General features: G+C 35.1%; 1 protein-coding gene across 36 annotated transcripts in view; it reads right to left on the bottom strand.

The window, feature by feature from the left end:
* Positions 1-16,681, bottom strand: part of LOC106875722 (rho guanine nucleotide exchange factor 11) — a 404,455-nt gene that overhangs the window by 107,469 nt on the left and 280,305 nt on the right. For 31 of the 36 annotated variants that reach the window (XM_089352417.1, XM_089352437.1, XM_089352419.1 and 28 more), the window contains one exon: positions 2,384-2,464. In XM_089352417.1, coding sequence (XP_089208543.1) covers positions 2,384-2,464 — 81 coding nt within the window. Of the gene's footprint in view, positions 1-2,383; positions 2,465-2,931; positions 3,606-16,681 lie in introns of those variants that run through there. The other 5 variants (XM_089352444.1, XM_089352452.1, XM_089352450.1 and 2 more) reach the window with 4 other exon arrangements.

Below are 16,681 nucleotides of genomic sequence, written 5' to 3'. Positions count from 1 at the left end.
GAATCACCACTTCAAGTACATTCACAGCACTAATATAACTGACAGGCTCAGTTCTCTGCTCATCTGAATTAGTCAACAGGTTATATTATTCAGTCGATCTAATTAGTTTTGAGTGTAGAACTAACAAGTAATAAATAAATAAATATATATATATATATATATATATATATATATATATGCACACACACACACACACACATATATATATATATATATATATATATATATATAAAACGAATGGGATGAAGTGGTGAGGATGGATCTTAGGATGTTGGGGCTCATGGAGAAAATGACAGTAGACCGAGATGTTTCGCGATATGAGGTCCTAGGGAAAAATCTATCTATGAAACTGAGTGCTAGAAGAGTTGTGTCCCACCCACATGTAACAACACACTTTTCACCCACCCTACCCTAAGAAATCAAACTACAACTCATCTTCTAATTGCATCTTTCTCTTCCTCACATTTGCTCCTAATACATTATGAGTGTCTTCCAATCTCCTTTCTTGCCCACACTGTCATGCTCACTGTATCACTGCTCCCCACCACCACCACCACACCCTGCCAGTGGTGGTGTCACATAAAAAGCACTGAGTCCACTCTGTGGAGTGACTGGTGTTAAGAAGGGTATCCAGCTGTAAAATCCCTACCAAAACAGACACAGTAGCCTTGGATAGATTTTCAACTTGGCCAGCTCCTGTCAACTGTCCTACCCATGTATAAAAGATGGATGTTAAATGATGATGATGATGATGATACATACATACATATATATATATATTTATATATATATATAATGTGATGTGCTTACAAGCCTCAATACAACATTGAGTTACTTTAACTTTTGGCATATTGTCAGATGAGCACTGACAGGTCTGTATGGTAAATATATCAGAAATATAATGTATGGCTGTGAAAGCAAATGAGTTGCAGTTGCTGGAGAGGAACAAATAGAGTATTGTACATTGGATGCATGACGTAAAATTGAGTGAGTGACAAGTGATTGCAAGTGAAGGAGAGAGGGAGGTAGGTAGAAAGAGAAAGGTATGAGAATTGGCCAGAAAGGAGGATGTGAGTTATAAAACTGTTAGAAGTTAGAGATAAATTAAAGACGAACTGAAGTAAGGTAACAAGAGATCTAATCAATAACAGTCCAAAGCTTTCTTTTACTTCAGTCAAATGTAGTAGAATGGTTTACAAAATTAGATACACTCAGATTGTCTTAGACTCAGTTTTGACAGTTGGGTAGTCTTTGTAATCCTAATCATAAAAAGATGATGATGACAATAGAGTAGCACGTTCACAGATATGAAAGGTTGATAAAAAAACAAATTAAAATAATAACCCTGAGATGTCATGATGTCACCTGATTAAGTGTAAGGCTTTATATATTTGGCTATATAACAAAAAATGGAGTGAGAATAGGAAATATAGCGATTAACACTATTTTTGATACCAACTGGCCTGAGAAAGATGCCCCCCCCCCACCTCTTCTCTGATACTTCCTGTTCTGAAGTGATCTACATTAAAAACTTCCCAGCAAAACTTTATGTTAATTTATGTTCCAGACACTACACCAGCTGAATAGTGACAAAGTTATTTTACGAAATTCTTCATTACTTTCAAAATTAATTAAAACACAAAATGCATTTCAATAGAAATCTGGTAACAAAATGGTTAAAAAAATAAGTGAGCTTAGGTTTCATAAACATACAAAATTTTTATCGATATGGAAGTCTGATGGCAATGTTATAGAGTAAATTAGAAGTATTGAATTTAAATTTTATTATTTGTTAATAGCTAGTGTTTAGGAAAAGACTTTCAAGAAGATAATGAGGAAAAAGTTTTTATGGTTTTTTTTTTTTTGTTATTTTATTAGTAACAAAGTGTTATCACAAATAACTACTACACTAAACTTCTATCTTCTAAGAATGGAATTACTTCAGTTAAAATTATTGTTTTTAAATACACTACAGTTTTCTAAAAGAAAAAGTACAGCCATCAACATCATTGACAGAATCGGTACAGAGCTTGATTAATGTTATAGTATTTAGTTCTACCCCTCAAAGTTTTGTATTAAATCCGCTTTGGTTTACCTCAAAGTGGACTTGAATTTTCCTCTTCCCTCTAGGGTTAGCACAATAAAGAACCAAGATGATACTGAATGCAAATTAAAGGAATCGCTTTCCATCAACAATACACCATGAACCTATCTAAGAAACCAATATTATCATTTAATAAGTATGCATTCCTTTTTTTTAAATATAATTATATCCAGTTTAAACAATTACTTAAGAGATGTTGGAAATTTGAAACTCCAGCAGATAACAAATTACTCCTTTCAAACAAGACACACAAAGGGATGATGAGGCAGTATTACTTACACCACATTCTTCTTGCTGGAGTATAAGCATCTTTTCTATGGTCCTAATACTCTGCTGTCGCATATTCCTTTCCTTTTCATGCTGTAAATACAAAACAAATGCCAAATGAAATAATTATTACATATTTTACTTATCAGTTAATTAATAGCCATGACAAAGGAAAACTAATAATATAATAACAAAAATAGATATGAATGTAAACAAGGAATGTATTTAGATTAAAACTAATTTGTTAGCAAATAATTATGAAGATCAACAGATTTTCATCAGTATTATTATCATTTCTGTAGACCGATGATGTAAGATAACATTTTACAGTTTGCATTTTTTAAGAGAAAATTTATTCATAACAGAGAACAGTCGTGAATTGTAAATGTAGCAAAACCATAGAGCAGACTTCATGCATTTCATGTGTTTAACAAATAAACAACGAAAACTAAACCAAAATAATGTCATGTGAACAGAAAATAAAAAATATCTAACTATAACTAGAATATTATAATGGTTTAGAAGGAGAGAAAAAAAATGAATTTTCAGTGAGATTTTACCTTGGTACTAGTATAATGTGTTCCATTATGACAGACAGGCTAGACTGGTGACAAATTCTAAACAGTGACAATAGAGGGTGAGACAGAAGTGCTTTGATATAAGTGGAAAGTTGTTGTTATGGTTTGTCATACACTCCCTCATGCTATGAGTCAAGGAAAAACTTAACTTCAAAACTATGTCAGGGGATAATTTGAAACAAAAGGATGTTTTAAATCTCAGCAGATTCTGAAGTGGTGGTGGTGGTATTAGCAAAGGGGGGAGTAGAAGAACCAAAATATACTAATAGGTGCCTGTAAAATTATCACTGTATTTAAATATTATACGACAGAAAGAAGGTGGGGGAGCAGGAGGAAAAACAACAATATCAAAAAAAAAAAAAGAAAAAAATCAGTAATGGAGAAAACATTAGCAGTACATCCTCAATTCAATATATGTTTCTGCTCTTTTTCTTTTCATTGGTGCACATTAAGTGTTTTTCCCACATTGATAGTTATAGTCACTTCTGAATCCTAAAATTTCAATTTAGCCGACCTATCAAGAGAAGAACATAAATGCTATATAACTTTCCCAAGTGACAATGAGTAATAATTAAACTCTGAGTAATATTGTAGATTCAGAGTACATCAGAGTACAACGCTAGACTTGTCCAAGTAGATATGATAAAAGATAGAACTGAAAACAAATGTAAAAACATTTGTTGGCTGTTAGAGCAGATATCGAGATTCTAGACTGCTGATAATTAAGGACTTCCTTAAGTCAATTATTAAATACAAGTCAAGGATAGTCATCGCAATAATACAGGAATCAACTGGCTTCCTTATATGAAGACCTAAAAGTAATTGTAAGTTTTATGTATGTGTCTGTGTATATGTGTAGTTGTGTGTGTGTATGTATGTATGTATATATATATATATATATTTATATATGCATATATATATGCATATATATTTATATATGCATATATATATGCATATATATTTATATATGCATATATATATATATATATATATATATATATATATATGCATATATATATATATATATATATATGCATATATATATATATATAAATGCATATATATATATATATATATATATATATATGCATATATATATATATATATATGCATATAAATATATATGCAGATATATATACATTTATATATATGCATATAAATATATATGCATATATATATATATATATGCATATAAATATATATGCATATATATATACATTTATATATATGCATATAAATATATATGCATATATATATATATATATATATATATATATATATATATATGCGTATAAACATATATATTTATATATATGCATATAAATATATATGCATATATATATATATATATATATATATATGCATATATATATATATATATATATATATATATATGCATATATATATATATATATATATATTTATATATATGCATATAAATATATATGCATATATATATATATATATATATATGCATATATATATATATATATATATATATATATATATGCATATATATATATATATATATATATATTTATATATATGCATATAAATATATATGCATATATATATATATATATATATATATATATATATATATATATATGCGTATAAATATATATATTTATATATATGCATATAAATATATATGCATATATATATATATATATATATATATATATTTATATATATGCATATAAATATATATGCATATATATATATATGCATATATATATATATATATATATATATACACACACATAAATATATGCATATAAATATATATACATATATATATATATATATACATATAAATATATGCATATAAATATATGTGCATATATATATATATACATATAAATATATGCATATAAATATATGTGCATATATATATATATATATATATATATATACATACATATAAATATATGCATATATATACATATAAATATATGCATATAAATATATGCATATATATACATATATATATATATATATATATACATATACATATATGTATATATATATATATATATATATGTATATATATATATATATATATATGTATATATATATATATATATATATATATATATATAGGGAGAATTCACAAAAAAACAAAAGACGAAGACAGGTGGTGTAGAAAACAAACAGATGTATTAGTATAACACTCAGGAATTGAAAAAGTCTTTAACATTTCAAGCCTATGCTCTTCCACAGAAACAAACACAGAAAGAAACAAGGAGAGAAAAAAAAATGTGTGTATTGGTTAGCGGTCTATCATGACGAATGCCGGACAGAAGGGTCGCACAGGAGAGCTAAGAAGAAGGGGAGATAACAAAGTAGTAGTGATCCCAAAACGAAGGTGTGCGTGCGTAAGAGAGTATGTATGTGCGTGTGAAAGGCTAGTGATCTTGACATGTGCGTGTGTGTATGTGTAGGTGTGAAAATGTGGGGATGGGAATTGGTCAGTGCTGATGTGTGCGTGGTGGTGTGTTGTGATGTGATATGTTGTATGGTGTGGTGTGATGCTGTTGGGAGGTGTGGGAGGCGAGAGCGGGGGAAAACACGGGTGGGGTGTGGGTTAGGCTGAGGGTGGGAGTAGAGGTTGGGTATGTGGGAAGGCAGAGGGTGGGGATAAGTGGGGTATGTGGGTAGGTAGAGGGTGGGGTATGTGGGAGAGAGTGTAAAGGAGCGAATGGGAAGGCTAGGAAAGGTGGGGGTAAGAGTGTGTAGGGGTGGGGTGGGCTTCTGAGGGAGGGTTGAAGAAGGGAGAAGGGGAAGGTGGGTATAAGAGAAGAAAGAGAATAAGGGTGGAGTCGGAGCAAGAGAGGAGAGGTGGGTGGGAGGAAGTAGGAGGGAGGGGGAGAGAGGCAAGGGGAGGAGGTTAGATGAAGAGGGGAGGAGAGTTGAGCCCATGTGGGGCCAAGGGACGAAGAGAGAGGATTAATCACTGTTCACAGCGCAAATAGGAGTCCGGATGGCCCTTGTGCAAGGACAATCTAAACATGGAGAGGTGTTGCAAAGATTGACCGGTAGAGCGGAAATGGTGTGAGACCTGGGTGTCATTGGGAGGTTGGGTTGGGGAAGAAGCTGTGGACCAAGAGGTCTCAATATATATATATATATATATATATATATATATATATATATATATATATATACACATATATATACGTTCAAAATGTGACCACATGTGAATCGTCGTTGATTTTCCCCCGCCATCTTCCTTTCTCTTGGACTTTCCTCTGTCTCCTGTTTCTGAAGAGCTTTGTTCGAAATGTAAAACCACCTAAGTGGTAGATGAATCCATAGGTACTTAAATTCAATTAAATAATGACTTTTAAACACCAATGATCCACTTCTCATAATTAATTATTGCTCCATTTATTATCTTCTCTCTATATATTAAATCACAATTTTACCTTTAAATTACCTACTACCATATACCTTATAATGAGGACTATACACAGTGAAGTAATACACCAGGAGTGCCTATGAATAAATACATCTACCACTTAGATGGCTGCATAACCTCTTATATCTTGCTATATATATATATATATATATATATATTGTAGTTTCAGCTCATAGCTGTGGCCATGCTGGAGCACTGCCTTTTCACTACACTTTTATTACTGAGATCTTCCTTTAATATATAGCACTTGGTGTAGAATGGAGTTTGATGTAGCTACCCTCATTTTCACCTCTTGCTGTGAGGTAGGTTCATCTGGGACTCTAGACAGGAAGAGGTCCAGCCTTGATTTAAAAACGCCTACATCTACTTTGTGGAGATTCCTCAGGCTCTTTGGGAGAATATTAAAAAGCTGTGGGCCCCTGAAACCCAGGCTGTTGTAGTAACTGATCCTGAAGCACGATGATGGCATTGCTGGGATCTTTGGCACTGTGCAGTGTCGACCTGTTCTGGCATTGGTATATCTTTCAATGCCAAAATTTGGCACAATTCCTTCCAGGATCTTCCAGATGTATATTACTGCATACCTCACCTGCCTGCACTCCAGGGAGTAGAGTCTTAGCTGTTTCAGCCTTTCCCAGTAGTTGAGCTGTTGCAAAGAGATGATTTTCATTGTGAAGCTTTGCTGAATTGCTTCAAGGTCCACTGTTAATTTTACACTGTTGGGAGCAGTAATCCAGGTGGCTGAGGACATATGTCCTCCAGAGGACCATCATAGCTTCCTTATCTCTGATTCTGAATGTTCTTAGGATCCATCCAGCCAGTCGTCTGCACTTTGTTCCCATCCTGGTGATGTGCACTTTGAAAGAGGTATCATCACTCATGTCGATACCCAAGTCCCTCACTGATTTAGGCTCTGGGATTGTAATTCCCCGTGGACCAGTGTACACTGTAAGTGTCATATTCAGTTTTGGACGCTGGTAGCGCAGGGCTTGGAATTTTTCGGCATTAAACTGCATATTATTATCCACAGCCCATCTGTAAATTGAGTCCAACAACTGTTGCTGATGTGCAACACAACCAGGTTCTGAATTTTCTGCAAGACTTTCGTATCACCTGCATATACATATGCCTATAAATATATGCATATGTATATAAAGATCGTCAGCATATACATATGCATACAGATATATATGAATATGTTTATACATATATATGTGTGTGTGTATATATATCATCATCATCATCATCATCGTTTAACGTCCGCTTTCCATGCTAGCATGGGTTGGACGATTTGACTGAGGACTGGTGAAACCGGATGGCAACACCAGGCTCCAGTCTGATTTGGCAGAGTTTCTACAGCTGGATGCCCTTCCTAACGCCAACCACTCAGAGAGTGTAGTGGGTGCTTTTACGTGTCACCCGCACGAAAACGACCACGCTCGAAATGGTGTCTTTTATGTGCCACCCGCACAAGCCAGTCCAGGGGCACTGGCAACGATCTCGCTCGAAAATCCTACAGGAGCCAGTCAGGCGGTACTGGCAACGGCCACGCTCAAAATGGTGCATCTCATGTGCCACCCGCACAAGAACCAGTCCAGGGGCACTGGCAACGATCTTACTCGGCTTGCCAGGTCTTCTCACGCACAGCACATTTCCAAAGGTCTCGGTCCGTAGTCATCGCCTCGGTGAGGCCCAATGTACGAAGGTCTTGCCTCACCACCTCAGCCCAGGTCTTCCTGAGCCTACCTCTTCCACGGGTTCCCTCAACTGTTAGGGTGTGGCACTTTTTCACGCAGCTATCCTCCTCCATTCTCACCACATGTCCATACCAGCGCAATCGTCTCTCTTGCACGCCACAACTGATGCTTCTAATGTTCAGCTTTTCTCTCAAGATACTTACACTCTGACGGGTATTCACATTGACATTACACATCCAACGGAGCATACTGGCTTCATTCCTTGCGAGCTTACGTATGTCCTCAGCAGTTACAGCCCATGTTTCAATGCCATGTAGCATGGTTGTTCGTACGCATGCGTCATACAGTCTGCCTTTTACTCTGAGTGAGAGTCCCTTTGTCGCCAGCAGGGGTAAGAGCTCTCTAAACATACATATATATGCATATATATATATATATATATATTTTCTTTGTATTATTACATTATTGAACGCACACGTCCTATTTTACAAGTAAGTCTACTATTATTCTGACGTGACTATCTTTCTATCTATCTATCTATCTATCTGTCTATCTATCTATCTATCTTTCTATCTATTTATCTATCTGTCTTCCTCCATCTTTCTATCTATACCTCTGTCCTGGCCTCTACTTCACTGCTATACCCTTCTGTCCCTTCCTCCTTGTTCCACTTCCTCCCTCCACCATCCTCTCTATCTATTTATCTATCTGTCTTCCTATCTACCCTGGCCTCTACTTCACTGCTTCTGTCCCTTCCTCCTTGTTCCATTTCCTCCCTCCACCATCCTCTCTGCTCTCGTGTGACCTGTGGTCAGCTTTCTTTTCACTCCAGCCGCTGTAAAGGCAAGACGAACTACTAGCGTTCTACCTCAGATTTGCATTTGGCCGTACGGTTTTTGAATGTTGTTTTCACTGTCCATTTTTTCCTGTCTTGGTTTGTGTTTGCCACCTTGGAATCCTCTGTGTAGTTGGTTGATCCACTACTCAGGAAGAGACTATTCTAGAGTACGTCCTGTCTGGTCTTCGAAACGTCTAGATAGAATAGAGACAGCTGATGAAGGGATATTCCAAGGGGCTTTCCGTTTTCCTATGTGTTCGTTCCGTTGTCTGTAGTTTATTGTTCTAACGTCCTGTACCCTGATATGCATGTATATACACATGTAGATGTAAGTATGTACATATATGTGTGTATACATGTATATATATTCTTTGTATTATATATATATATATACACACATGCATATATATCTATGTATGTATGTATGTATATATGATGATGGCTGCCCCCTCGTTATCGAGTATGGCCATTGCACGAAGCTTAACTTAATGGTGTTGTGATCGAATGTGACTTTTTAGCCCAGCCAAAGATCTACAATGCCTTGCACAGAGTTGGCATCCAAAACCTTTACTGGCAATAGCTGGCTGTTGTTATAATTGGGCTCCATGTACCTTTGCGTGTCGTTTAAGTCCTCCTGCTGAATCACACTCCCTTCCACATGCCCGACAGACATGATTAGTATGGCATGTAGCATCATCACCAGCGGCCTGGTAGTCAATCATCGGTCTTGCTTTATAGTTAAATATATATATATATATATATATATATATAGGAAACCCTGGATAAGTATCTTTGTGCATTTTCTGCCATTTATTGAATGCTATTGTGGAGGCACAATGGCCCAGTGGTTAGGGCAGCGGACTCGCGGTCATAGGATCGCGGTTTCAATTCCCAGACAGGGTGTTGCGAGTGTTTATTGAGCGAAATCACCTAAAAGCTCCATGAGGCTCCAGCAAGGGATGGTGGCGAACCCTGCTGTACTCTTCCACCACAACTTTCTCTCACTCTTACTTCCTGTTTCTGTTGTGCCTGTAATTCAAAGGGTCAGCCTTGTCACACTGTGTCACGCTGAATATCCCCGAGAACTACGTTAAGGGTACACGTGTCTGTGGATTGCTCAGTCACTTGCACGTTAATTTCACGAGCAGGCTGTTCCGTTGATCGGATCAACTGGAACCCTCGATGTCATAAGCAACGGAGTGCCATCATTGAATGCTATTATTAGACGAAAGTAGAAAGTTAAATTTACATAAGGTTTTTTCTCGATGTTTGCTTTTGACTTAGAAGATCATTGATTATTGTAGAGAGATTTCACTTTCATTACTCCTAATTTAACAGCATTTCTGGAGTTACAGATAGGCATATATATATATTCCTTTATTTATATTTCCCTAACCAAGTCAATTTCTTTTCAAGAGTTTGCATAACTTCTTTCTTTCTCTCTATTTCCTCTCTTTTTCATTTTCTTTACTTTTCTCCATCACACCATCGTTCTTCTCTCATCCCCTCAAACTCCCTAAATATAGTGTACATATATGTATGCGTGTGTATATGTGTATATATAGATACACTCTTTCTCTCCCCTCTCTATTTTTTCACTTCTCTCCAGCACACAATCTTTCTTTTCTCAGCCCCTCAACCTGTATTAAAGATACATACTCCCTCTCTCTTTCTCTCTCTGTCTCTTCACTTCTCTCCATCACACTGTCTTTCTTCTCTCAACGTCTCAATCTGCCTAAATATATAGACACATACACTCTTTCTCTGTTCCTCTCTCTTCTTAGCCTCTCAATCTCTCTAAATAATGCCAACCACATTACAGTGAGAACAGGGTACATTTTTCATGGTACTGGCACACATGTATATTTGTACTATACAACAAAAACAGTATTAAATTAGAATAACCATCTTTGTATCATACTTAATGCAGCCATGTTGTAGGACAGATTATGTCTTAGTATGTGGTTTATGTGGGTAAATGCTAATGACAAAGCCCAACAGGGCAAAAATGTATGGCTAGCATTTCACCACAGCTGCTGCATGATTTTTGACTGTTTTTGATATATTTTCATGTTTTTAACCGCAGTGCAACCACAAGTTCATTATCTACAGACAAATACTGCGGTTAATTTACCTGTTATGATGTATCTGCATTATGTATAACAGATGGCAATGAATGTGGTATACAGAGATGTATATATATGTCATTATTTAATGTTCATCTTCTATGCTAGTATGGGTTAATCTGACTGGATCTGAAATGCCAGAAGACTGCACTGAGCTTCAATGTCTATTTTTGGCATGGTTTCTACAGCTGGATGTCCTTCCTAATGCCAAACACTTTACAGAGTGTACTGGGTACTTTTTCTCAATATTATTTCAAATAAGGTCACCAAATAACTTACAAGACAGAGAAAAAGTCCCCTGGAGTGAGTAGGGGTATTATATTGAGGCAGGTGGCTTTCAGTTAGATGTTGAGAGGCTAAATATGAAAGGGGGACATGAAGAGGTTTCTCACTATAAAGGAGATACAGGGTACCCTGTATTATGTAGGGGTGGATGGAAGTAGCTGGAAAGAGAGATAAAAACGGCGGTGACGAATTGTCAGGGCATACTCTCATGGTACAAGGAGAGTATAAGAGATATGCAAACATATGTGTACATGTGCATGCACATGCGTGAGAGAGAGAGATAACTTCACTATTACATGTTTCAAGCTACATCTGCTATCACTGTATAAGGTTGATAACTTCCAGCTCCCTACTACAGTAATTATGTGTAATACAGGAAGTGTATCATAAGAAACTGATGAAACCAGTCTGTTCATATTCAGGTCTTTATCTCTTTATCCCTTACACAGGTTTAACAAAAGAACAACTAAAACAAATAACACTGAAAAAGGTTAAGAGATATAACATAGGTGCAGGCATGGCTGTGTGGTGAGAAGCTTGCTTCCCAACCATATGGCTCTGGGTTCAGTTCCACTGTGTGACAGCTTGGTAAAGTGTCTTCTACTATAGACTCTGCTCAACCAAGGCCTTGTCAGTGGATCTGGTAGGCAGAAACTGAAAGAAGCCCTTCATATATGTGTGTGTGTGTGTGTGTGTGTCTTCATGTCTGTGTTTATCCCCTACCACTGCTTGACAACCAGTATTGGTGTGTTTATGTCCTTGGAACTTATTTTGGCAAAAGAGACCACTAGAGTGAGTACCAGGCTTAGATGAAATATAAGTACTGGAGTCAATCCAGTCGATTAAAAATTCATCAAAGTGGTGCTCCAGCATGGCCGCAGTCTAATGATTGAAACAAGTAAAATATAAAAGGTAACTTATAATTTATACCTACCATTTTGTTCAAACTGAAAATTATATCAATAATTATCATCATCATTAAATTAATGTCCATTTTTGCATGCTGTCAAGAGATGGATGGTTCTCCAGACGCTAACAAGCTTCAGAGCTGTATCATGCCCCAACCTAAGCTTTGGCATGGTTTCTACAATATCCTGCTTGATTTCTGAAGCTGGATACCACCTTTCCTAATAGCAACTACTTTGCAGTGTGCACTGGGTGCTTTTTATGTCACACTGGCACTTGTAAGGTTGCTAAACAACTTGCAAGAAAGGGAAAAGAATATGCCCCCTTGACTGAGTGGGTTGAAAGAGGAGGTGGTGGTTTTGTGGCAAGTGTTGAAGGTGTTTTGTTACCCTACATTATGCAAGGGTGGATGAGAAAAGCTGGAAGGTAGATAAAGATGGTAAAGCACTTTTGTTAATATTATTTTACTTTTTCTTTCTCTGGCGGGTTTTAAAAACCTATTCTGGGTGTTTCACAGTTTATACCCTCCCTTATAGCCAGCTTTGAATATCTTAAAAGTTGTTTTTTTTTTTTTTTCATTTTAAGAATTATTAGTAAATAATATTGTAATAATAGCAATCTCTCTTGCAAGGAAAAATTCCAATAATTTTGTTGATAGTTCCCATGCAACTATACCAGTATAGTAAACAAGCCATGGTTGCTTTACTTGCTAGAAATAGCAGCTAAATATCATTTAAACTAAAGGCTACTGTATTGAAAAAGGACACATAGGCCAATGAAGACTGGAATATACCATGTCTGGAAAAAACCCACAAAATGATGGGATGGTCAAAGTTGGAATGCATGCAATGATTGATAAGTCTGCTCAATCAGGGATGACCAGGAGCTATTATAACGTAGAATAAACAACCCTACTGATGACAAAAAAGTAGGTTCAGATCCTGAAAAATGGCAGAAGCAGTTTGAAACTAATATTTGATAAATATGACTTGTTGAATAGAGTGGGATTAATGAAAGATGTGTCTACACTGTTCATGGAAAATAATCTTTTTTTTTTTTTTTTTTTTTTTCAAATGAAATTATCTGCCACTACAACCTTTCCAATTACACCAGTTCTGGTACATAAAATATTAACACAACTATGATGTGGTTAGTACTGGAGCAGTGCCAAATATGGATGGAGAAAACTTATCTAATTCATGCCAACCAACACAGAACTGAGATAGTGGTGATGATTATGATGATGATGATTAGGGTGGTGATGGTGGTGAGGATGATTAGAGAATTTGATAGCATTTCCAAATGTTTTTTTTCTCTAATCTTATGATTCTTCCCTAACAGATAAACAATAGAGAGACCAGGAGGAGGTGGCAATAAAAACAGTTGCTTTCCTTTATGATTTTGTTTTAATTAACCAAAGTGATTAATCTCAATATTGCTAAGATGATAATTGACAATACCAGGACACTGACAACCTGTCTACTAAATCCAAATATTGGTTTCAAATTTTGGCACAAGGCCAACAATTTCAGGGGAGGGGATAAGTATAAGACATCAACCCCAGTACTCAATTGGTACTTATTTTATTGACCTCAAAAAGATGAAAGATAATGTCAACCTCAGCAGAATTTGAACTCAGAATGTAGACAGATGAAATACCACTTAGCATTCTGCTTGGCATGCTTATGATTCTGTCAGCTCACCGCCTTACTAAGCCCAAAATACTGATGGTAAAACTTTGTACTTGCAATACTAGCACATTCTGAGATTACATGTCATGATAGCATACCACCTTCAAGGGGTTTTGTTGATCTTACTGATCTCCTGGTACTTATTTCAGTTTGTCATTTAAATTATCAATCTATATTTATTGAGTGGCTAAGTTAATTTTAAGGCACAACACTAGTTTTGATTAGCAGTATTGTGTTGAACACAAATGCAAATGAAATAATATGAGGAGGTATTTGTTTTGTTATTGTTGTAAATACTAGAAACTCAATGAATTTAAGAATTGTGTGACCTGAATAATAGCGAGCCCAATGCCACCATGAGTAAAGCTTATGTTAACAATATTAGACATCCTATTAACTGAGAGATAATTTCAATTATTAACTTGCACTAGGGGGTCAAGAAACTTTTTATATCTTTGATCCCTTCATGGAATCCCACCATCCAATGTAAATTTCTAAAATAAATAATGTAATTAATAAAAAATTTCTAAACAATTTCTAAACAATATTTTTTTTTTTTGTCATCACTGCTTTTTAATAAAGAAATATTAAAAAAAATTTAATGCAAATGCTTAACAAAATTGATAAAGAACAATAAAAATTCAGTGATATACTGATATAGTCAGAATATTTAATGTGAAATATGTGTTGGATGAATACTAGCTATTACATTGATATTTGGCAGGAAATTAATGAGCTTTGCCTTAAATTACCATGTACTTCCAGATTCAGTTCACTAGTCATTCAGTACACTTAATGCTCAAAATTACTTCAGGTGTTTATCGACCCCCTTGGAACACCACACAGACCCGCCAGAGTCAATATCAACCACTTTGTTAATGCCAGCTTTACACACAATAGAAAAAAAACAAAACATTTGTTGATTCCAACAGGTAATAATACCCAAAGCTAGCAGGAAAAGGAATTGGTTATTCAAAAATTTATTAGGTTGGCAAGAAAGTAATTTCAGTTTTTTAGTGTGAAATAAAATTAAATTTTTTTTATACAAAGAATGAACTTTTAATCAATATGTTTTCCATTTTGTTCGATGACCTTTTGCCAGCTTTCTGGCAACTTCAGGTCATCATCATTATTGAAAGTTTTACCATTCAAAGAATTTTGCAATCATCGAAATAAATGGTAATTTGATGGTGCAAGATCAGGGCTCTATGGGGAATGTGACATCACTTTCCAACCAAGCTCCAATAACTTTCCACGAGTTAGCAAAGACGTTGCCATGGTGGAACATGATTCTTTTACGATTTATCAATTCTGACCGTTTTCCTTTGATTGCTTCTTCCAGTTTCATTAGTTGTTAACAGTAAACATCTGAATTCATCACTTGGTTCCTTGGAAGCAGTTCAAAATACACAACACCTTTGTAATCCCACCAAATTGACAGCACAACATTTTTTTGATGCAATTTGGCTTTCAATGTGGTTTGTGCTGGTTCATTATGCTTGGACCATGATCGTTTTCAATTGATGTTATTGTAGACAATCCATTTTTCATCACCTGGGATGATTCATTTAAAAAAAAACATCAATTTCATTGCGTTTAAGATGCATATCACAAATACTGATTTGTTGTGTTAAGTGAATTGCTTTCCATTTATGTGGAACCCAAATATTGAGCTTCTTAGCAAGTCCAAGACATTTTAAGTGATTTTCAACTGTTGTGTGTGATACATTTAACCTCTCTGCAATCTCTCGCACAGTTATATGACAATCGGATTCAATTATGACTTTGATTCAGTCATCAACTTCAGTAGGTCAACCAGAACATTGGCCATCTTTGAGTGCAAAATCTCCATAATGGAATTTATAAAACCATTTCTGACATGTGCATTCTGTTAAGCAATCAAGAACTTCACATATCTCTTTTTGAGCTTCAACAGCTTTCTTGCCTTTATGGAAATAAAACAGCAAAATAGGGCGAAAATGTTCGTTTTTGCACTCTCCATGTTAAAATTGACATTGAACTAACAGCTGTAAACAAAATTACATGCAATTTGTTTCTTAAAGTAAGCTAAAAGTAGCAACTATCAAATGTTAAAAGGAAAAAATTATAACATTGACAGAAGTCATTCAAAAATATCCTAACTCTATTTGCAAACAATGAATTTATTTTCTTGCCAACCCAACAGATCAAATATCTCAGATTTGGTGTTGCTACAAACTCGAGACATTTAAGAGTTTATCAAATGATCTTGTTCATAATTTCATATATTTATAACTATTTCAGTAATCCTAATTAAATAATCTGGAGATGATCATTATATCTTATAAATTACTCCAGAGTAGTGGTTTATAAGATATAGTAGCAGCTCGACATAGCAAGTGAGTTTTAAGGGTTTGATCAAATAATCCAACAGCCATTATATTCTATTTGACTAAATGTATTGGGTCATCTCATAAATAAAGCAGTTTTTTTTCAATTGCATGAACTAAAAGTCAGATGGGGACGGGATAAACTACCTGCATCAACTTGCCATAAAAGCAGGTATTACTTTGTACTTATTCTTAGTGCAGTTTTGAAGAGTGCAATTCGATTTTAAGAGTTATTTTTTCAAAGTTATAATGTAAGTGACAGAGGAGCATATTCAGCATATTTTCCTTTATGAGTTCAATAAAGGTAACAATGCAACAGAAAGTGTGAGGAATATTAATAATGCAGTATATGAGGATTGGATAATAAGCGTAAGCCAGTGTCAACAGTGGTTCCAGAAA

This window comes from Octopus bimaculoides, chromosome 5 (assembly GCF_046866305.1).
Source record: "Octopus bimaculoides isolate indiv1 chromosome 5, ASM4686630v1, whole genome shotgun sequence".
Taxonomy (NCBI): Eukaryota; Metazoa; Mollusca; class Cephalopoda; order Octopoda; family Octopodidae; genus Octopus; species Octopus bimaculoides.
This window is presented reverse-complemented; position numbering and strand designations above follow the sequence as displayed.